Source organism: Microplitis demolitor, chromosome 1 (genome assembly GCF_026212275.2).
Source record: "Microplitis demolitor isolate Queensland-Clemson2020A chromosome 1, iyMicDemo2.1a, whole genome shotgun sequence".
NCBI classification, from domain to species: Eukaryota; Metazoa; Arthropoda; class Insecta; order Hymenoptera; family Braconidae; genus Microplitis; species Microplitis demolitor.
Window position 1 is genome coordinate 5,307,584 of NC_068545.1, and position 24,058 is coordinate 5,331,641.

The following is a 24,058-nucleotide window of genomic DNA, read 5'->3' on the forward strand; positions in this document are numbered from 1 at the left end:
TTATTTGTTGACAAAATAAATTCGAAAATTTTTAATTGTCAACTTCAGAATCAAAATTTTTGGAATTTAATTTTTCTAAGAAAAAAAAAATTAACCCCCTGTCCTTTCAATTAAAAAAAAAAAAAAATGTTTTCTTAAACTACAGGAAAATGAAAACAAAAAAATAATAATTTCAATTTCTTTTTATTTATTACAAATAACAAGATGTATATATCGGTGCGTACGCATATCAATGACTTTATTTTTTAAAATTGAAAAAGCTCCATCCGATGCTATTCCTCACAACAAAACTCAATGAATAATAAATAATTTAAAATAAATTTATTCATTAATAAACTTAATAACTTTTATTATTTTGTCTCTCCGTTGTCTCAATCTTTAATTCATACTTATCATAAATCTTTCTTTAACATTTCATGTAATCACTGAGAATATACATTGTTATTATCATCATCATCATCATTATCATTATTATTTTTATTAAATTGTTCAGAAGTGCTTGTCGTAACTTCTACAACCGCCGGTGCGCCAAGCCAATACAATTATCATTATTATTATTATGATGCCACACTGCATCGGGAAGTTTCTTCACATATGATAAGGCAACACGCAAATTTTCTATGCATGATTATAGCAGTGATAGCTGCTGCAATTTTCGACACCCCATTTAATTCATTTTTTTTTTCACCAGTAATTAAATAGGATTTATCGTAGCCTGCATTTATCTGATCACTTTACGTATATATTTTTTTTGTTCATTATTAATTATTATTATGATACTGAAGTTAGCTGACGTCTTATAATTTTCGGTTTTTTTTTTTTTTTCAAAACTAAATTATGAAAAAAAAAATGAAGTGTAAGTGTAGCACAGACAAATTTAAAATTATTAATAAATAGAGTAAATAATTAATAAAATAAAATTTTGAAAAAAAGCGCATTTAAAAAATGAAAAAATTAATAAGTGCATTTTTTATAAATATATTTTTTTTTAATTATTTACTCTATTTATTTATAGTTTTAAATTTTTCTATCTGCTACATGCACTCATAAAAAAATATTTTTAAAAAATTGCACTTGTAGTTTTTAAAATTTTCTACCTGTGCATATTTTTAGTTTTTTTTTTTTGTCAAATATTTGTTGAAAAAATTAAAATCCAAAAATTGCTAAATGTCTGTTAACCAGGATCATATTAATATGATTCTAACGTTAACCGGCGTCTAATAATTTTTGTTTCTTTTTTTAAAACGATAAATTATAAAAAAAAAAAATATTCTAAAAAATTGTACTTATAATTTTTTAAATTTCCAACATGTGCATTTTTTTAGTTTTTTTTTTTTTTGTAATTTATTTGTTGAAAAAAAAATTCTAAAATTTTTAATTGCCTGCTAGCTTCAGGATCAAAGTTAGCTGACGACTAATATTTTTTGGAATTTTTCAAAACAATAAATTATAAAAAAAAACATATTTTAAAAAATTGCACTTGTAGTTTTTTAAATTTTCTACATGTGCATTTTTTTTTTTTTTTTTTTTTTTTGGACATTTGTTGAAAAAAAAAAACCCAAAATTATTAATTAGTCTTTCAACTTCAAAATCATGTATTATTATTATTTATAGTTAATTTTTAAAATTTAAAACATTATATTTATATTTATTATTTAATTACTTTATTTGGTTACTGTGTAAAACATTTTATGATGAAACAATTACATATATTTATTCATATACACATATATATATTATTATAATATATATACATATATAACTAACATTACTTTTGTTGTATTATCTAAACACTTAGCTCGTTTAATGCATTGTCAACAGTTTTAAAATATCATTTTACAATTCAGATCAAACACGTATGCACATTTGTAATATTGTTCAGCGACTAAACCCATCATGTTTCAGCATTCATGTCAGCGCAATTAGAGGATGAGCGTTTAAATTAATTATAACAGTAACAATAACAGTAATAATAATAATTTTAGAAAATAATTTTTAAAAAAAATTATTATTATCGGATTTAAATATTTTGTTTTAATAAAAATATATAAGTACAAAATAACAAAATAAAATAATTATTAAATAGTTTTTTTGTGATTTTTCGTTTTGTTAAGATATATAAGAATTCGTATTTAAATGCAGGCACGTCTTATTATATCACTCTAGAGGCTTGGGGGGATCGGGCAACCCAATGGAGACCTACCAAACCATTTTTATTTTTTTTTATAATTTTGTATACTTACTTTTAACGGGATTTTATTTTTCTAAACTATTTTTATTACCGTCTTTAGTTTTTTTAGGCAGGAGTGCAACAAGTGCAAATAATGCGCAAACTAATTTATCTTCTAACTTTTTTTATAAATAATAATAATTAATAATAACTAACTAACTAACTAACTAACTAACTAACTATTTAACTTATTAATCAATTAATTAATAATTAATAAATGAGAACAATTTTGTTTTTCGATTCGAGATATGAATTGTACTTGTTCTACAGATATGGTTCGTTCTGTTTTTTTTTCCTAGGCCAATTGATATTTTTTAAATTCGTGATATCGTTTTTTTTTTTACTCGATGGTTTGATAATTAACGATCGTTGTGGACAGACGAAACCAATCCTGGATTTAAATTAATTATTTAAATAATTTAATTGTTTACGTTGATTAAAAACTCCTCCTTGATTAACGAGTGATAACAATTTTGTTTTAGTTTATTGTTTTGGTTTGTTAATTAAATAATAATTGCAAAGCGTATTATTGGTTTTGTTTTTTTTTTTTTTGTTTTGTTTTGTTAATTAAAAAGATGAACGCTTCACAGTTTTAACTTAACAAACTACTGCTTCTGATATGGGATTTTCGGTGATGTGAATAGTGGCGGTGGGCCAGTCGAATTTTTTCGAACAAAAATGATTGAGTCCTTCTAATGACGCTAAACGATAATCGGCCATTTTTAATGGTGATAATGGAGCCACTGAAATTTAAAAAAAAAAATTTTTTTTTTTTAGTAAAATTAAAGTTTTTAAAAAAAATTTTTAATAAATATTTTATTTATTTTAAACTTTACTATTATTATTATAGTTTTATTCAAATGAATTGATGTCACACATATGAAGCTGTTGATAAATCGATATACATATGAGTGATTAAGTGACAGGTGAATAGATTGATATATATATGGTCGACATAATATAATATATATATATTGGAATAAAGTTATAAAAGTAAATAAATGAAATTAATTTAAATAAATAAATAATTTAAATAAAATGAAATGAACAAAAGACAAGCACACATGCAACTCAAAAATATAATAAATGTGTACGTGTTAACTTTTGTTGTGTGCGTATTTTTTTTTTTTTTTTTTTTTTTTTAATATTTATTTTTTGTACACGAGTATATGTTTATATATAAATATGTGATTTGCCACTGACTCTACACTAGGTGCAATTTTATATATTTTTGTTTTAGTACAGTATGTAGCATATAATACATAGTAGATATATATATTTATATATTAATATGAATATATATATATATATGCTTATAGTTTGTTTAAATTTTCCTACCACAATCGAGCGAGAGCCACTAGGGAAAAACACTAGTTTTCCAACAGAGAAGGTTATTGTTTTAAAGTTATTGTTTTTTTGAGTTTTTATTATTTAAAATAAAATACCGGAAGTTATTATTTGTTATATATTTTTTAATATTATTCATTTATTTACAGTTTCATTTGGTAATTGTCATTTTAATAATTACTTTTTTTTCGCAAAATATTATATTTTTTTTTTCTAATTTGAGGTTTAAATTTGAAAATTTATTGTTCTTTATCATGATCTTGTAATTATGGTTTAAATTTGTGGACCCACTTATTTAAGGCTATAAAATTTTTTTTCTATTGTTTCGGCTTGAAATCTTATTTACGCATCTGCGAATTAATTAAAAAGAATTATAAGACGACCCTTAATTCTTAATTTGATTAAGAATTAAGTATAGGTAATGTATGTTGTAAAGTCACTTTTTTTTTTTTTTTTTGGTAAAATTTATGACTAAATATTTTTTAGTAATTAGGGCAAACAGTCCTCAACCCTAATAATAATTATGATCTTTATGATTTTTTTTCAACAATTTAATTAAAAAAATAAAGCAAATTAAAAATATGCACATGTAGAAAATTTATAAAACTATAAGTGCAATTTATTTTTTAAATTTATCGTTTTTAAAAAAAGTTATTAGACGTCTTTATCAAAAAATTTTTTTGTAGATTCTACTATAATTAAATTTTTATTAATGTTTATTATTGAACAGAAAATCTGAAAATTTTTTTATAAAATATAAATAAGGGTAATTAATATCACGAATTTATTGAATCTATATTTAAGAAATAAATATTAAAAATTAATAATGTTATTAATGTAATTGATAAATTCAAATTGCAGTTCTAAAATACTAGTTTGAATTTTTATTCAACTTAAAATAATATTTTACTATAAAATGTGGAGACTAAAAATAAGATTGTAATATTAGACCGTCAGCGAGATATGCACACGTTTTAAATATTTTGATATTTAATCAGTAGTTTGCATTTGAGTAAAAGAAATTTTAAATCTCTTTTTAAATTTTCTTTCAATTCACAACAATTCAAAACAATATTAATAATTTAATAATTATTTACAATGTGTAGGAAAAGATTAGATTATTATTTTTTCCAAAAGTTAATAAAAATATCGGTATTATGACAAGTCGCTCCAAAACCTCTTCATGACACAGGAATCTACCGAAAACATGTCTATCGTAAAATAAAACTAGGAAAATTTCTATGTCTACGATCCTCATTACCTCGTACCAACTTTATTCAAAAACTGTTAGTTCTAATAGCTCAAATAAAAAATTTCTTGATTCTAAGATTTCTTTACTCTATTACATCATTATTCCAAGACAACTCTATTCAGACCTATAGGTATACTCTCTAAACATGAATTAGTAAAAATAAGTGAATATTCACTAATTTCAAGTGCTAATCAAACCACTAATTTCAAAAAGTGGTTTTAAATATTCACTTATTCATGTTTAGAGTGCAACCTTATGATCCTGAAGTTAGCCGACGTCTAATAATTTTTGAACTTCTTTTTTTAAACAATAAATTGCAAAAAAAATATTTGAAAAAATTGCACTTGTAGTTTTTAAAATTTTCTACATGTGCATATTTTTAGTTTTCGTTTTTTTGTAATTGATTTGTTAAAAAACAAATCCGAAAATTACTAATTGTCTGCTAATTTCAGGATAATTTTGAGAAAAAGTAAATAGTTCAGTAATCGGGTAAATGTTTACTTTTTTTTTTTTCAAAAATTTGGTTAATTGTCTTGGAACAATAATATAATAGAGTAGAGAAATCTTTGAATCTAGAAATATTTGAGCTGAGCTATTAGGGCTAACGATTTTTGAATAAAATTAGTACGAGGTAGTAAAGATCTGAGGACATATGGAAATTTGCCTAGTATTATTTTACGATAGACATGTTTTAGGTAGAGAAATGATATAGTCTGTCCATAGAGAGGTTTTGAAGTGACGCCATAATGTCAAAATACCATTAATAAAAAAAATTCTGTTCTACTTAATAATTAGTCAAAAATTTTGAACAATGAACAAATAGTATATTACATACCTAGGCCAGTAAAATAAGAAAAATTGTTGGCCTATGCTGACAAACATGTGGTCTGAAGCTTTTCTTTTTACTGGCCAAGGTGCGTATATTATTTTTCTGCTCGACGAAGCTGGAAAGTTGCAACTTCGTTCAGGGTAGCGGCCCGAAAGTTGCCACTTTCCGGCCGGAGGGCAGAAAAATTTTTTTTATAGTTAAAGTAAATGAAGCCACGAAATCGAGTTGAAAATAATTAAAATGACTAATTACCAAATGATAATTATAATAATAGTAATAAAAAAATTAAACACGAATACAATGGAATATTAAAATTTCTAAAAATACACATCGAACGTTAATATTAACAATAATAACCAATTAATAGTATATATTTAAAAAAAAAAGTATTATTAAATTTTTTAGTAAAAAATTAATTAATTAAATTTTTTTGTTAATTACAACCCGTTAATATTTTGAATTCCGACTTACTCAACAATTAGAAATGGCCAGTAAATTGGCCAACGGCAATGATCGGTTCCTTTGCAGCTTCAATTCCTAATTACAATTACCTTCGGATGTTGTAGGCGTCAACGGCTTCCGCGAGCTTTTCACCACTAAAGGTCATGAAAAATAAAATAAAATAAAAAATGATAATAACATACAAATAATTATGACAGACAACAAAAAACAACAAAATAATTAAACAAATTAATTAATTAATTAATTGATCAATTAATTAAATAAATAAAATAATAAATAAATGTTGTGCCTCTTTAACAAAAATTCTAATGCATGGCTGTGATGCAACGCGATGACTGTTTTATTTATAATTATAACAATTATATGAATATATATTTATATATATATATATGAAAAAAGACATTGAGATTCAGACGTTGCGACAAAATAAAAAAAATAATTAAGCAATTTATGCCAACAAAGCGTTAAATTAAAAAAAAATACGATGCCCTCTAATTTTATTATTTAAACTGTGATAAATTTTTTAATTGTTTTGTTATATTTTTTAAAATACATACCACTCGATAGATCCGAGACGCGTGGGAAATAAAGGCGCAAATTGGTGAACATGTAATACTTTTTTTTTTTTTTTTCTAAATTATTCCTCATTTTAAATAAAATAATAAAAAGTGAATCGAAATAATTGAATCTGGATTCAAAAAGGGATTTGGTTTAACTTTTTAAAATTTAAAAATTTAACGGGACTCACTATTTTATTGTTTTTTATTTTTTTTCGTATCGGTATTCGATTTGACATAAAATATTTATTTTTTTTTTTATTATTATTTCTTACAATATAAATAATTATTTATAATTGTACCATAGTAAACAATAATAATAACTATTATTATCAAGTCTTAAGTTACTTTAGATGTAATAATAGTAATAATTATTATCATCATTATTATTATTATTATTAATATTATTATTATTATTATCATTATTATTATTTTTATTATTATTATTATTATTACTATTATCAAATAATAGTCTCTAAATAAATATAATTTGTATATATATTAAGTGTATACATTATGTTGAGTGTCAAGTGCAAGTATTGTGTAATATTTAGTGACGAAAAAAAAGCCAAACAGAACGAATGAATTTAATCGATATATAAAAATCACGGTTTTTTTTTTATTTTTAATTCCACGAATATAAATATAATTTGTTATATTTGATATTTAATATTTGTTTGTTTACTTTTTTTTATAAGCAAACTTGACATCAGACACGGGCAATTTTTTTTTATTTTTCCGAAGAAATTTTATTTTTTTATGCTAATGGATTTGATTTAATGAGTAGTGATTAATGTTACTGAATAATGTTAATTAATATGGATGTGTAAATAATTAAAATTAATCTTCACCAAATTGAATAATTAGTATTTTTTAATTTTTGAATTATGAGTAAATTTAAAACTTTTTTCAAAATTTAGATAATTTTCAAATTATTTGGTATTTGTTTCAAATATTTGAAAAATTATAGAAACTATATAAACTTACAAAATTGTTAAATTAAATAAAGAAACTCATTTTTATTTCAAATTTATTAAATAAGAATTTGAAAATTAATATTTTAAATCTGAGCTTAATATTAACATTTAAATATAGTAATTTTTGATTCAATAAAATTCATACACTTGACACATCCGTATTAATTAATAAATTAAAAATTAAACAATTTAATTTCTCAATAATATGGTTCTATGATTTTTGATCCTCAGACAAAATATCCTTGAACGAAATATATCGAAACAAACTTTTACGGTATTTTTTTTTCTTCTTGAATAATATTTTCCGTATAATTTTTGAAGAAAAAAAAAAAACTTTTTTTGACAGTCTAATATAGGAGAGGGAGGGGCAAACTGGGTTACAAAGAAATACAAAATTTTCGAGGACTCAAATACGCAAAATTTTTTTTTTTTATATTCAAAGTAAGTAGAAGAAATTATCATTTTTCGGACTAAATGAGGTACCCCCTAAAAACGATGAAGAAAAAATTTCTAGATATTAAATTAAATTTTTTCGTCAGTAATTTACATAAAGAAAAATTACATTTTATGCAATTATTGAATACTGAGAAAGATATAAAAAATTTTTAATAGTTTTTATCATAAAACAAGTCAATAACATTTTTCGACTGACATTCGATTTTTAAAAAAGTTTAACAAAAAAAAAATTTAAATGATGCTCAATTATATTTATAAAAATGATTTTGGAATGTTTCAAAAATTTTGAAAAAAAAAAAGTTTGTTTTCTATAAAATTTTTGGAGACCTTCCTTCCCTCTATATATCTAACAATGACCCTTTCTTTACAGATTATATGTAATTATGAGATATACATACATATATTTGCAATAGTACTCTACCATTTATTCAAAAAAAATTAGATCAATACATTTTCGAAAATTTTTGTGATTGAATTAACCGGTATAAGTTAAAAAATAAAGGGATTTTCCAAGTAATGCAAGAATATTTTGTCCACGGATCAAAACGCCGATTACCAATAATATAATTTCGATCTCTACTTATTATTTAACTCTCGCTACTTTGAACAAGATCAACGATCAACAAGTTTAACTAGACTCTACATTCCAAATAAATAAAAAATTTTTAAAATTTAACAATAACTTCACTTAGGCCAATTACAGATTACTAAAAGACAATATTAATTAAATCATTGCAACTTAGATCTAGTTAATTAAACTGTTACATTACTAGATACATCAATAATATGTTTTTGTTACTCAAACTTCATAAATTTTATTAATCTTAATAAATTTTTATTTTTATTTTCTAATAGTTAATAGTTAATTAATTATAGACCGAGCATTAACGATTAATTATTTTGTATTTAATTAAATTTAAATGCTTCAATGCTCGTACAATTAAATTTAAAAGACGTTACTACGCCCACATTATTTTAAATTTTAGCTATTGTATCGTAGTTATTAAACATTACTATTATTTGCGGTATCAATAGTAAAATTTACTGACATAAAATATAATTGGCGATTATTAATATTGTTCAGAGGTATATAGATATATTTTATATTTATATAGTATTATCTGAAATATTAAATTTACTTTTTAGCGACGCTCACTTACCGTATCCTTCACCTTGAAGAAATAGTCGAAAGGCTTCGCTCACTTTTCCTGGCTGTTCTTCAAGGACCATACCACAGTCAGATATCTGTTGATTCATTATTTTATATATTAATTATTTGATATATATATTTATTGTCGGTAGAATAGAGGAAGTCATTTTTTTAAATTTACCGGCATCGGCTGCTCAATTTCAAAACACAGTAAGGAACAATTTTTTTTAAATCGACTTTTTAGTATTTTTAGTTCCAGTGGAATTTCGCAGACATGATTTAATACATTTTTCAAAAATTTTGTTTTTGTCAGTTACTGTGTTCTGAAATTGAGCAGCCGGCATTCTATGTCTTAGAAGACAGCGCCCGCCACTTTTTGAAAATATGCAATGTCTCAACTATTAAGCCGTGTCGAAATTTTATTAATTAATAAAAAAAAAGTTAAAACTTTAATTGAAAAAAAAGATAATTTTGCCGAGATATAGAATTGAAAAAATAATTACAGTTGTCATCATTTAGGAGTTAAACAAAATTTGTTGAATAAATTTTAGTCTAGAAAATTTGAAAATTTTCATTGGGAAATTGACATGAAAATTTTATTGAAATTTATTTAACGTTTTGTATGATTTCTAATTGATGTCAACTGTAAGTTAATTTTTTTCAAATTCTATATCTCTGCGAAATCATCCTTTTTTCAATAAATATTTTAATTTTTAAAAATTAATTGATAAAATTTTGATACACTGAGTCATTGAAAATTTATAAAAAGTGAGAGGAGGCATCGTCTGAGAATGGCTTTAAATGAGAACGCAATTACTAATAAAAAAGGAATTTCTCTTTTGAAAGAAAGAATTTCTTTGCGCAAAAAATTTTTACTCTATAAAAAAAAATTATGAATCGAAATCGAAAATTTTTCTTAGATAATGAAAGAAATTTAATTAATCAGGAATTTATAAGGACCAATTTTGCCCCTTTTTCTTTAATAGTTGATTTTTCAGAAAAAAATTTGCAAGCAATTTGTATGAAAATTCTTTCAGTAAATGAATTAATTTATTTTTTTGTTACTTTTTAATAAATAACGGATTGAAACTGGAAATTCAATTGGACTTAATCCACTAGTTAAATTATTTAAATTGAATAAAACCATATTGATATAAAGCAAAAAAATGAAAATTCATAAGTTTAAAACTTTTGAATGAAATCGCATTAATATTTATTAAAAAACTATACTGCAATTATAAATTGTTCCAATTTATAACTCTCAATTTGCATTGATTCCTTCCGTTTATCGGTATATAGATAAAATATTAATTAATAAGTAATTAGAACCGCGTATTTAAATACAAATAAATTAATTTGCCAATAAACTGAATATCAATAAATAAAACTCGGTATCGTCTATAATTAGTAATTAAAAATTAAAAGGCACTTACTTTCATCCATGTACTATTGGTCGGGTCCAAACGGCCATTAAGCGTAACAGTATCATCAACATGAGGACTTAATGCTCCAGTGATATTGATTACGGGTACACTTAATGTTGAACCGTCCTTTTTGCGAGTTGGATCCAATTCACGGGCTATATTTAAATCTGTACGTCGCACATAGCTGTCAATAAGTAATGCGAGATTCATTGGGTTGACTTTTCGTTCAAAGTAGTTGGTATAAACTTGAGCTAAATCATGATTTCTTTCTTCAGTTCCCTAAAATATCATTTTATTTTTAAATTATATTCATAATCACAATCATAATAATTATAATAATAATGATAATGATGATAAATTCTATTATTTTTCATAAGATATATTTAAATTCATATTTTATCGACAATATTTTTTATTAGGTTCTTAAAAAATTTTTTTTGAAAGCAGTTGCATTCATTAAACAAAAAAAAATGCCAATTGTCAGATTGTAAAAATGTTTAATTTTGATTTTAAAAAAAAGTCGGAGATTTTATATAAAAAAAAAATTATAATATATTCAACTCTTATCAGACCTGATTAAATTTAAATAAATTTTTTCCGGGTTTTTAAATTTAAAAATTAATTAAAAAAAAAAAAAATTATGTCATGAAAATAAGTTTTTACGGTAATCAAGTGCTTTGATAACGAGAGTCATCAAATTTTTGAAAAGATTATCAAGAATGTCACTAAATTGAGCTTGAAGACAATTGTGATCAGTCAATGACTTGTTGATAATTAATAAAATAAAAAATATTGTCAATAAGATACGAACTGAATCTTTACAAATTAAAAAAAAACTGATAATTAACTTAGTGACAAAAAGTTATACATTCGGGCCTCGTTATAAGACTAGTTCAGTACTATTAGGGTTTTTTTCTCGTAAAAAAAGTTACCTTTAAATTGAGAAAAAATGAACCGTAAATTTCCCTTTCTAACTTTTGCTGTCAAATTGTTGGCAAATTTGGGCAAAAAATTTTAGGCAATTTAAATGTCAAGTTACTTTAAATTTCAAGCCAAAGTGGCTATTAGGGAAACTGAGAAGTTCTTATAACACTTGGTTTTATAACGAGGTCCGAGTGTAATAATAATGTATATTTAAAAAACCTACTCGGCCAAAATGATGCCACATAAGATAATCCAGAACACCTTGAGTCATACCCTGTGACCTTAGATGACGAACATTTAGTTTCTGATATCCCCATTCGATCCAACCAGCTTGCGTTGAGATGCAATTTATTAAACACAATGCATTGACTTTGCTGGGATGAGATAAAGCGAACCGTGCGAGTATATTGGCCCCAGCACCCACGCCAAAACCAATAACTGATTTAAGTCCAAAATGCCCCAGCACAAACAGCAGCTGTTGTGCTAATTCGTCCATCGTTGGATAAACGTAGCTGCGGTAAACAAAAAAAATTATATAATAATCCTTTATTATAAAATTATACGATTAAATCTTCTTATTAAATTAACGCTTATGTTTGATATTAAATTACTTTAGTAATTAGGGTACAAGGTCATACTATAAATTTAATACGCATATCCAACACACACACGCACATACATTCGCAGTTTATTAAATAATTGACTCAAATTGTGATGATAAAATTTGTATTATATAATCCCACGTACTCGAAAGGTAGCGTTGGTGATCCTTCCTCTTGACCTGGTGCATTCACATGATAAACACAAAAGTTTTCAAGCAATACTCGCATGTCAATATAATTAAAGAATGCCTGGAAGCTCGAGATATCTAGAAAATTTCAAATTAAAAATTATTAAATTTCATTTCTTTTCATTAAGGAGCATAGCCACTGTGAAATTTCAAAAAAAATTTTTTTTTTTTTATTAAATCAAAGTTTATATATTCAAAAATATGTATCTAGATTATTATATGAAAATTCCGAATATTTTTCGAATTATAGTCATTCTTGTGACAGCGCGTCAACTGACCATTGCATTAACTAAAAACTTTAAATGCGTTTTTCTCGAAACTACTTTTTTTGAACTGGCGGAATCTGTAATTTCCATAAATATAAACCAATTCGCAACTTTTTTTTCATGTTCGTCTATTTAGTAGCTAAAGTTGCACATAGTAATTTAGGAAATTTTGATTTTTAAGATTTTTTAGAGCTGTTTGAATCCAAAAAAATTAGAAAAAATTTTTAATGTCGCCATTTTTTTTAAAATCAAAATTTTTAAAATCTTCTGCGTGGAACGATAACCACATGCATACAGATTACAACGCGGTTCGGTTTTTTATTTCAGATAATCCGTTTTTGAGTTAGCGATAACACCGTGGTGGGGGAAATTTTTTTGGTGCTCCACAAAAATATTTATAACTTTGTAATAACATGATATTTTTTAACAAAAATTTAGGAGAAGTATCTTCACTGTATACTTTATAAAACAAAAGAAACCCGATATCCAAATTCCTTTATTATCTCAATAAAAAAATTCCCAAAAATTACGTATTTTTTCGTGCTCACAGTGGTTATCTCCTTTAAAATAAAAAAGTTGAATTTTAAAAAATTAAAATTAACGATTTAAAATATTATTTGTTTTACTGACAATTAAGGCCTAGATCATGATAAGTTAGGATGGCAGGTTTAGCACGATTGCCTTGAACGGCAACCAATAAACTTCCTTTGTCTGTATCAACTCTCTCCTCCCTAACAGAACCATCATCTTTGCTCAGGTATCTCAATGCAGGAAATTGCAGTTGGATATTTTTTAGTTCGATATCATCCATGCTATCTGATGGCATTGTGCTAAAAATAATTATATGATTAAATTAATATTCAGAACAATTAAGATCATATTAAATTTATAAAAATAGCTCATTATCTTAGAATTATAAATTGTCTTTATTTAAAAATAATTTTACTGTCAACCTTTTTTATTTTTTTTTTTTAATTTCATTGCTTTGCGGTTACGGCTTATATATATATTATTTATTATAAATATGAGGATAAAAAAATGAAAAAACCCTGTTTATATTTATTTATAAAATCTATTTTACATTGTGGTAACGTACACTGTAGCTTAAAACGTGAATAAAATATACAAACGATTGAATTTCCTGACGTCAAAAACAACAGCGCCGTGACTTATAAGTTCCTCTCGATAACTTTTATTTACTTTTTTTTCATTCATTTCGTTGCTTATTTATTGCTTGCAAAAAGTTTTATATTGATTTTTATACTTAACATTACGTTCATATATTTATTATATATATGTATATAGATATATACTCGTTATTTTTCATTTAAAAATCTGAGTGGATGAAAGGAAAATATTTTTTCGTGATAAATTTTGAATATTGTCCGGAGAATGGGATTTCCGGTAGAATTTTAATTTAACAAATAGGTTTCATTTGACGGGAGATATATAAATATAATGGGAACAAATAAATATATAACGAAAATAATAAAAAATTTGTCGAGTTTATTTTTCGACTGAGATGGCGTCGTAATGTCTAGGATTTATCGATCGATGGAGCTGGGCGATGTACTCACTGTAATTAGTACCATTTTCATATATATATATATAAAGATATATAGATATGAATAGTCTTATATAACTGAATTAATAAATTAAATTTTTTTCATATAAATATAATGGAAATTTTATATTTTTTCGCAGATTGAGATAAAATTTTGTGAATGAATATAATAATTATAAATTGTAAAATATATATTTTTTATCGAGGTCAACTAAATTTCCGTTTTGTGGCCTCGTTTTCCCACGATATTGATTTTAAACGCGTCGATAGTTTTACTCTTAACCACAAAATCTATATATTTATAGATATGTTAAATAGTTATTTTTACATCCATTAAATTTTAAAAGCCTGTGGCCTTTTTTATGAAAAAAAAAAAAAGATAAAAAAAATTTCAAACCGTGTATGATTGATAGCAATTGCAAACAATTTTTTTAAACTCATTTCACTTGTAAGGAATCCATTTAATAAGACAAGTACTAAAAAAAGAGAAAGTTATTAGATATTTCCTTATGCATTTGCCGTCAATTTGTTAATTGTGATAATAAAATAAATATTTGTTACACATTTTGACTGTGGACTTTTGTGTACATGTATGTAAATATACTATTATATATATTAGTATATGTACTTAACGAGTCGCTGATAATTAGACGCTGTTGCATGATGCAAACTTGTTACAAAAATTGTTTGTGTTGTCACTGTACATCAAACACACAATTCTATTTATTTATTTATTTATTTTAGTTAAATAATAGGTCTTAGAAAAATATAGTTCCTGTTAATTGTTAATTTGTTTATTCAAATACTTAAGAAAGTACTTTTTATGAAATATTAGATACTTCAGGTAAAAAACCTACAGAAAAAAAGGATTAATTGGCGCAAAAAACAAAAATTTTTAGTATGAAATAAAAAGAAAAGTTTTTTTACACAGAAAAAAATGTTATCTTGAGTCAAGAAAATTTTTTGAAAAACAAACGTTTTTGGGAACGAAGTCAAGATTTTCTTTAGCTAGGAAAATTTTTTTTGGTCAGAGATTTCTAACTTTATCCCAGAAAATTGAAGTTTTCAAAAAAAAATTTCTTGAATCAAGAAAATGTATCTTTAGTTGAGAATTTTTTTTTCTGTAAGACGAGAAAAAATTTATTGACACTAGAAATTTTATATCGCTCCAAAAATTGTTTTTTGGATGAAAAAAATTTCTTAGGGCAAGTAACACTTTTTTTACGCCAAAAAACCCTTTTTTTCTATGCAGTAATCAATCACTTATATATTTATATGTCAATATTTACTATACTTACTAAATATAAATATATAAATATATAAAGTGACCAGGTATTTTTCCAAGATCCTGAAATTGACAGACAATCAACAATTTTTGAATTTTTTTTTCAACAAATAAATTATAAAAAAAAAAAAAACTAAAAATATGCACATGTAGAAAATAAAAAAAAATACAGATGCAATTTTTAAAAATATTTTTTTTTGTAATTTAGCGCCTGAAAAAGAAATTCAAACATTATTAAACGTCAGCTAACTTCAGTATCATATTTTTCCTTACTGTTGAAAATTTTCAGAGTAAACGCGGATTAAATCCGGAGTAAATTCAGAATAAATGCCATTGGAGTGATTTACTCCGAAAGGAAGTTTATTTTAATATTGAAACTCTGGTTCAGAGTGAAATTCACTCCGAAAGGAAGTTTATTTGCTCCGTATGTGAAGTGATTTTTTTTGGACTCCAGAACTTCAAGTGACGGAGTGAATTTGAATTGAAATAAAATCCAAAATCGCTCACGATTTTTTAATTTACAATAAAAAAATAAAAAAAAATCCGCGTAATTTCGATGAAAATATTTTACACAATAGTGCTAGCGTGATAGAGCATAATACAGTAGCAAAAATCTATAAATCGTTGCTATATGATATAAATTTTATAGTATGAATTCTTAATATTTTTATGAACTATCGCAGTATAATATAATATATAATATAAGGTACAGTGTACAGTGTTAAATTAATGTTTATATGTTTAGTAAAATGCAAAAAATTCTAACTACATATTTAAATAATTAAAACTATATAACTAAATATATATAAAAAATATATCATTCTCTAGCAAATGCATACTTTTTAATCTACATTCTTTCGTTCATATTTATCACACCCTCGTATACTTTAATTAATTAATTAACCACCCTAAATTTCTTCTCTTCGTTTAAATATTTATTAAATACTCACCCCAGTAGAGCCGATTCCTCAGGACAAGCAGCAGTCGGCATATTTTTTTTGTTCCTAAAACAAAATTATTAGAAAACAAAATCACACTCAACCTCATATTAGTATTATTCCTTTCCAACCAACTCTTGGTTACTTTATTTTATCTTATTAATTAAAACTATTAATAATTACAAAGTCATATTATAATAATAATTATAAACACACGCACACTTATAGTAAGCATGCAAAAAAAGCAGGCATTGTGCAAAAAATATAAAGCCATGCACATGAATAATAATTATCAATAAAAGCATATACATATCTACAATACATATCTATATATATGTATATATAAGTTAATGGATGTTATAATATTTTTTTAAACAAATATAAGTCGCATGCGGTTTACCTCTTGGCCTTTTTACATCGGCCGGATCGATAGCCGCAGTGTCAACTCGCGATTCCTCGAGATCGACTTTCTACGATCGGTTTCATTGATTTTTAAAATTAAATCGTTTTTTATTAACTGAATATTAACCACAAACTAAACATACCCTACACCTCTACGCATTAACTAAACGATAAATAATAATAATTAAATTAAAAAAAAAAAAACCGGTAACGATTTAACGTACCTAGTAACAATAGAAATGCTTTCCGTACGGTCATCGATGAGCGGATCCTTTCTCCTGAGCTCGGCTTTGGGTGCAGCAAAATTGAAGGCTTTTTTTACACTGTCAAACACACTCTGACTCATTGTCTGATGATTCTGATCAACAATCGTCGTACTTTTATAAACATTTTCACCTAGATCATCTAATGATCGGTAAGAAGTTCCATTGTTTGCCGGCATCGCGGCACTTGATAACTTTTTTCGTTACTATTTTTTTTGTCGTTAAAAAAATCAAATTTTTTAAATATATTTCCGGTGGAAAACTGACGTTTTCATCAATTACTTAATCTTGTTACTCAACTGACGATGATGATGATGATGAGGACAATCTTTTATTGTATTTTACTATATCGTATTACGGCAAAGATGCTACAGCTTTTTATAAGCGTCGTGGTAACTTTAATATTTGATGCTGTGCGCACTGGAGATCGTAGGCGTGACCAAAAGCGTTGTCATACATCAAGACAAATGAACAATAACAAAAAATATAATCAAATAATACAACAATAATTTACAAATGTCATTTTAAATGATAATGATTAAGACATTTAAACATATATATACATATATTGTCTTATTAATAGAATTTCATTAAAATTAATTTTTTTTAATTTTTTATTCAAAATTTGACTTTCGTGGTTGTAAAAATTTTTAATCAAAAAAATTTTTTATTCAAAATTTGAAGTTCGCGGTCGTAAAAATTTTTAATCAAAAAAATTTTTTATTCAAAATTTGAAGTTCGCGGTCGTAAAAATTTTTAATTAAAAAAATTTTTATTTAAAATTTGACTTTCGCGGTCTAGAAATTTTTAATTAAAAAAAAATTTTGATGTTATTAATAAAATAATTGATTGTCTATTCATAAATTTTGAAAAATATTGAGTAAAATTTTCAAGTATTCAAATTATAAAATTTTTACAAAAGCTTTATTAATAAGTCGATATATGTATATAATAAAAATAAAATTAAAGTGATAATTTCCAATTATTAAAAAAAAAAAAATTAATTCTATTCTATATTAAAAAAGTATTAAAATTTCACTCATTAATTAAAATCTATTTACAACAAACACATGCAATTAGTGCTGATTGGCATGCATTAAAAATGCCATCGAAATGTGTGTGTTTTTTAAAAAAATAAGTGTATGACACATTGTTCAAACATTCAATAGAATGAATAACGTTAATACTATAATAAATATGATAAATAAATGAAATAAAATTTGAAAGAAAATATGACGAGTTAGTTGTCTGTTAAGTGGCCCAATTTTTTCTCTTTACTTTTAATGAAGACTAGGATTGTATTCTACCGACCCAGTGACTAAGACGTAGTACTTTTACATGTGTCTATAAATGTATATGTATATATATATATATATGTATGTTAAGTATAAGTGGGTGTGTATGTGTGAGTACCTAGCTGACGTTAATGCATAGCCTACTATAGTATACATTGTTATATATGTATATATAAATATATGTATAGCCCACCGTCAATATCTTCCGGACGCGGGAAATCATATACTTCCTTTTAAACTGATAACTATTGGGCAATCGTCCACGCGTTTTTAGTTGTACATAAATTTGAATAAAAAATAGTCTGTTATTTAAAATATTATTTTGGTTTAGGATTTAATGGTATAGTTGACGACAAGAAGTCGATGTTGGGGTAGGGTTAGTATTATTGATTTTCTACGTCATCCCTCTACCGTAATTGAGTCGGCTCCGACTACGAGATTCAAAATCGATAACTTATTTTTTTTTAATTTTAAATTTATCAGTTACTATTATTATTTATTATTAGTATTGTTATTATTATTTATTAAATTTAAAAATAAATAATTATGGTTAGTCACTATTTGCGCAACATAGAAAGGCTGGATTAATCACACATGATTAATCATTTTAATTGACCTATTTATTAGAGTTATTTTAATCGTTATCATAAATATATATTTAAATTTAAAAAAAGCTCACCTTGTGGATTTTATATTAAATCCTGAGCTGGTGTTATTTATATATGTTTTTGTGGATCTTCCACGACCCTCGTTGCCTAAAAACAATTGCAGCTTAAAGAAAAAAAACTTTATAAATTGTTTGTTATTAGTAAACTTTACGATCCCGCGAGTAAACCAATCGCGACGCGATCGTTACTTTTTTTATTTTTTTTTGAATTATCTATTTTCCAAACACTCGAGCGATTTATTAGATGTGATATAACTTTTTATGTTTAATATAAAATGGAGTTTTGTAATATACCCAGTTATAATATATGTATTTATATATATAGATATATATATATATATATAATTGTAAAATGCACTATTCAATGATGTATATTGAATGACACCGCTCGAGTGATCACGCTCAAGTCTTGTCACGAAGACATCGACAATTACTATTGGCCCTTGTCTTATTTGCTCGCATCGGTCAATGGAAGTGCGCAGTACGTCTTGCGCATTGATTACTAGATTTTACCGGTTTAGGTCTGTGTGTCGACATCTATATTTTATATCTGAATACGTCATGTTTTTATCATATTGTCATTTTTTTTATTTTCATTTTGATATATCCTCGTTATTTATTAGATATTTCGATATCGAGCTAAAGACACCTGTCTGAATTATTAGTTTCGTTAACGAGTGATTAGTTAAATGATTGTCATTGATAAAGTATCGATTATGCAATTTTTAAATTCGAGTATCGACTACCGAATGCACTATTGAGTTTTTCTATTTGTGAGAAAAATAATTTACTGAGTCCATCTGTTGTTTGAATTTGGAGAAAAATATATTTTTCATGTGGGAGTTTACTGCATGTAGGGTCGCGTTGCTTTTTCATCTTTGCCGACAGGTGATAAAATTATAGTTTGTTCTGTAGAACATTTTTTTATCTGTCATAGGTCATTTTTCAAAATTTTTTCATTTTATGAAAGGGTAACATATGGGAGAGGGTAAAATGGATATCTAAGAATTTAAAAGGAAATTTTTTTTTTAATTTTCATTTTTTAAAAATTTAAAATAGAAAATTTTTGGAATTTATTTTTTTGCAATGATTTTACTCTCAACTCTTTTGTTTTTCTAGTGGAATTTAAAAATTAGAAGAAAATTCTTTTCATTTTTTTATGCGTCTCATTTTACACGAAAATAAAAAAATTATTTCCTAAGGATTTGAAATCGAAAACTAAAATATGAATCGCACTGAAGATTAAAAATTGATTTTTTTTCAGTGTCCATTTTCTCCATTTTTTAAAAAATCAATTAAAATTCCTTATCTAAGATGACGAAAAATGATCGGTATTAAATTCACTGTAAAATCATCGATTCGAAAAGTCTAGACAGTTATCGATTATTGGTTATTTATTTTTAAAATTTATCGAATAATAAAAATGCCTAAGAGGATTTAAATAATTTTTATTGGAGATTTTTCAGCGTAATGTATGCGTCTTGTATATATAGGTAATATTATACGAGAGTGTAAGATAAGAATATAATTTTGAAGTTTATGAAGTGGAAAAAAGTACAAGAGATAAGTTGAATATACTTGTGCTGACCGTCATCTTTAGTATAAAAAGAATATGCTTGAATATATTTTATACTACTTACACATCTTTAGGTATATATATATATATATATATATATATATATATATATATATATATATATATATATTGCAACATTTTTTTAGTCTTTGGTCTCGTTTTAAGTTTCCCTATACACTGATATACTCGGGCAGCTAAGGTTCAGGGATTACCTGGGTGAATGTAGTCTTATTTATGGTCGGTTAAAAGGATTTTAATATACGTCGAGTATCGCCACGAGCGATAATTCAAAAGGACAGCCTCCATATTTTGTACACCCTATTCTAACATACTTAACTTATTTTATATTTTTTATTTTATATACCTTGTCTTATAAATAGACCGTGTGAGTTTTGATTTTTGTGTATGTGTACACAGTACATGTACATTACACACATCGTAAATTTACTTTCATCACCGAGTTTTAACTTCCTGTGATTATTTGGTAAAATTCCCATAGAATTTTTAACGGTGCACTATTAAAAATTCGGAGTGATTATGGATTTTATTTCAATCCGAATTTACTTCGCCATTCAGAGTCCCAGAGTTTAAAAAAAAAATAATTTTGCATATGGAGTAAGTAGATAGTTTGTGTTTTCAGCGGAGTAATATGGATTTTATTTAAATTCGCATTCGCTCCGATTCTAAGTTTTGGTGCTAAAATAAACTCTTTAAGAGTGAATTTAACTCTGAATCAGAATTTCAATATTAAATTAAATTTTCCTTTGAAATTTCACTCCAAAGGGATTAAGTAAATAGACAGTCATCTCTGTATTTCCGAAAAATTTTTGATATATGGTATATATGATCATAAATTGCCACATATGGAAACAGGCAATTTATGCCCACTAGGGTGTTTCATATTGAGGCGATATTTTGTTTTTTTCTGTCCTACCTGAAAAACTAAATTTTTAGAACAAAAAAAATATTCCCGCTTGAAAAAAAAATCTAAGTCAATTAAGGGCTTCGATTATCGAAAAATTCGATTTCCCATTTAAATAACATGGGAAAAAAAAATTTTTAAGTTTAGAATGTTTTACCTCGGCAATGGCTCAATGTACGAATAAGCACAGCAGACATTTTTGTATGGAATTTAATGCTCTACAAAAAAAAACATGATTTTTTGAAAAATCCATATGTTCAAAAGTTATTGGACCTCGTGGTTAAGTTAGAGTAAATTTCAAGATCTTTTCACTTTTTCGGCGAAACTATTTGACTTATCATAAAATACTATTAAATTTTTTTTGTAGATAATTTTATTTCCTACAAATTATCTCTGATAAATTTTTTTAAAATTCTGCATTGTTTCTAGTTACTTCCATTTTAATGCCAAGCTTCTAAAAAAATAATATTCTGATCGATTTTAAGATCAGATACACGGAGAAAAAATTAAAGGAACTGTTCCTAGTACGTTTATGAAATATCATCCCATACCGTTATGGTAATGATTACTAGGGATTATGGGATATAGACCCATACTTTCTGAGAAAGTTTCCATAAGTATGGGAACAATTCCTATCATTATGGTAACAGTTATCATATCGCATGTGAAAGAAGCATGGTAATGATTACCATACTCATAGGAATAGTTCCCATAAGCAAACAGGAACCAATCTTATAACCACATTGTAACAGTTCCTATAATATTATGGTAACCATTCCCATCATATTATGGTAATCATTCCCATAATGTATGGGAATTATTACCATAATATTATGGGAATGGTTAACATAATATTATGGAAATGGTTACCATAATATTATGGGAATGGTTACCATAATATTATAGGAACAGTTACCATAATATTATGGGAATGGTTACCATAATATTATGGGAATGGTTACTATAATATTATGGGAATTATTACCATAATATTACGGGAATGGTTACCATTTTATTGTAATATAGTTTCACAAAAAGATTAAATATACAAAAAAAATGCTTATTACAAACAAAAATTATTATAATTTCTAAATATTATGGTAACCATACCCATAATATTATGGTAACCATTCCCATAATATTATGGTAATAATTCCCACAATATTATGGTAACCATTCCCATAATATTATGGTAACCATTCCCATAATATTATAGTAACCATTACCATACGTACATAGTAACGATTACCATAATTCCATAGGAACTATTCCGATACCGTATGGGAATTATATCCACAATTATAGGAATGGTTACCATAATATTATGGGAATGGTTACCATAATATTGTGGGAATGATTACCATAATATATATGGGTGCCGTTCCTATAATCAACATTTCAAAAAAACCAGTTACTATGCAGTATGGGAACCATTCCCATAATATATTGTAACTGTTACTATAATTTTCTCTCCGTGTACTGTCATTTATTTTTATTATTTCGACTGATTTATTTAATTATTTATTTATTTCTCTAAAAATTATAAATATTTTTCGGAGTATGCAGAACTCTAAGAATGCATTTAAAATAAAAATTTTTTTTAAATTTCAAATCAATTTAAAAAACAAAAAAATGATAAAGACTTATAATTATATCGAATTTTGTATGCGTTTGAATTCCGATCGAATGTGGTCTCAGTTTGCATGGTCATGAGACAAACGAGAGATAGAAATTGTCCCAAGAGGACGTTCCGCTAGTCACTTGTACCACTCTGTGACGAGATAATTACCCCCGTGAGCACGAGAGTTCGTTGTTGTATCGTGATCAATCTACATAATTCGGTTGGGTGACTGCAAGTGAATTTCCCTGTCTCATGAATCGGTTGATTCATAATTGATTAGACAACTGTAATAATGATAGCCTGCATATATTGAAATTCGATAAATTTAAGAAATTTACGACCGGCAAAATAAACCCTATATATCTAAATATGTAAAAAAAAAAAAAGGGAGGGATTTTTTTTTTTTTTTTTTTTTTTTTTTAATATTCTTTTTTTAGTCATTTAAAATCTTCATAATAATTGAATTTGACGCGGCAAGTTTCATTATAGTCAATGATATTGCAACGTCTCGCTGATGTCGGCTGCACACCGAGACATTGCATTAGCATAAAACGAGAATAGCAAACTTCCTCGAGTTTACCCATGCAAATGTAAAGCTAGTGGAGAAAGAATTCGCGGTTACTCGCTGTGGCAAGTTTCAATTCAACTTTTGTCGTCAGAAGTGATAGAGACAGTGAACGAGGCTAAGAATAGAGTGTATGAGCAAAGCTAAATAAAAGGGGGTGAGAGATAGAGATAAAGCTAAAGATGGAAAATTATATGTATATGTATATGTATATGTATATGTATATGTATATATGTACGGAGAGGAATAAGCGAGAGATTGTCTCAAGTTTGCATGTATAACGTTATCATCGGTTG

General features: G+C 25.5%; 1 protein-coding gene across 9 annotated transcripts in view; it reads right to left on the minus strand.

Annotated features, from left to right (window-relative positions):
- Positions 1-1,554: 1,554 nt before the first annotated feature.
- LOC103576882 (protein NDRG3) overlaps positions 1,555-24,058 on the minus strand; it is a 33,195-nt gene continuing 10,691 nt past the window's right edge. For 2 of the 9 annotated variants that reach the window (XR_008404121.1, XR_008404123.1), the window contains exons 2-11: positions 19,091-19,182; positions 17,078-17,536; positions 16,464-16,517; positions 13,295-13,494; positions 12,356-12,476; positions 11,832-12,120; positions 10,694-10,963; positions 9,271-9,355; positions 6,130-6,254; positions 1,559-2,973 (exon numbers count right to left, since the gene is read on the minus strand). Coding sequence is in view for 1 of the 9 variants with exons in the window: in XM_053741254.1 (XP_053597229.1) it covers positions 2,828-2,973; positions 6,210-6,254; positions 9,271-9,355; positions 10,694-10,963; positions 11,832-12,120; positions 12,356-12,476; positions 13,295-13,494; positions 16,464-16,517; positions 17,078-17,295 (1,428 nt within the window). In the remaining 8 variants the exon portion in view is untranslated. Of the gene's footprint in view, positions 2,974-6,129; positions 6,255-9,270; positions 9,356-10,693; positions 10,964-11,831; positions 12,121-12,355; positions 12,477-13,294; positions 13,495-16,463; positions 16,518-17,077; positions 17,537-19,090; positions 19,518-24,058 lie in introns of those variants that run through there. The other 7 variants (XR_008404126.1, XM_053741254.1, XR_008404127.1 and 4 more) reach the window with 7 other exon arrangements.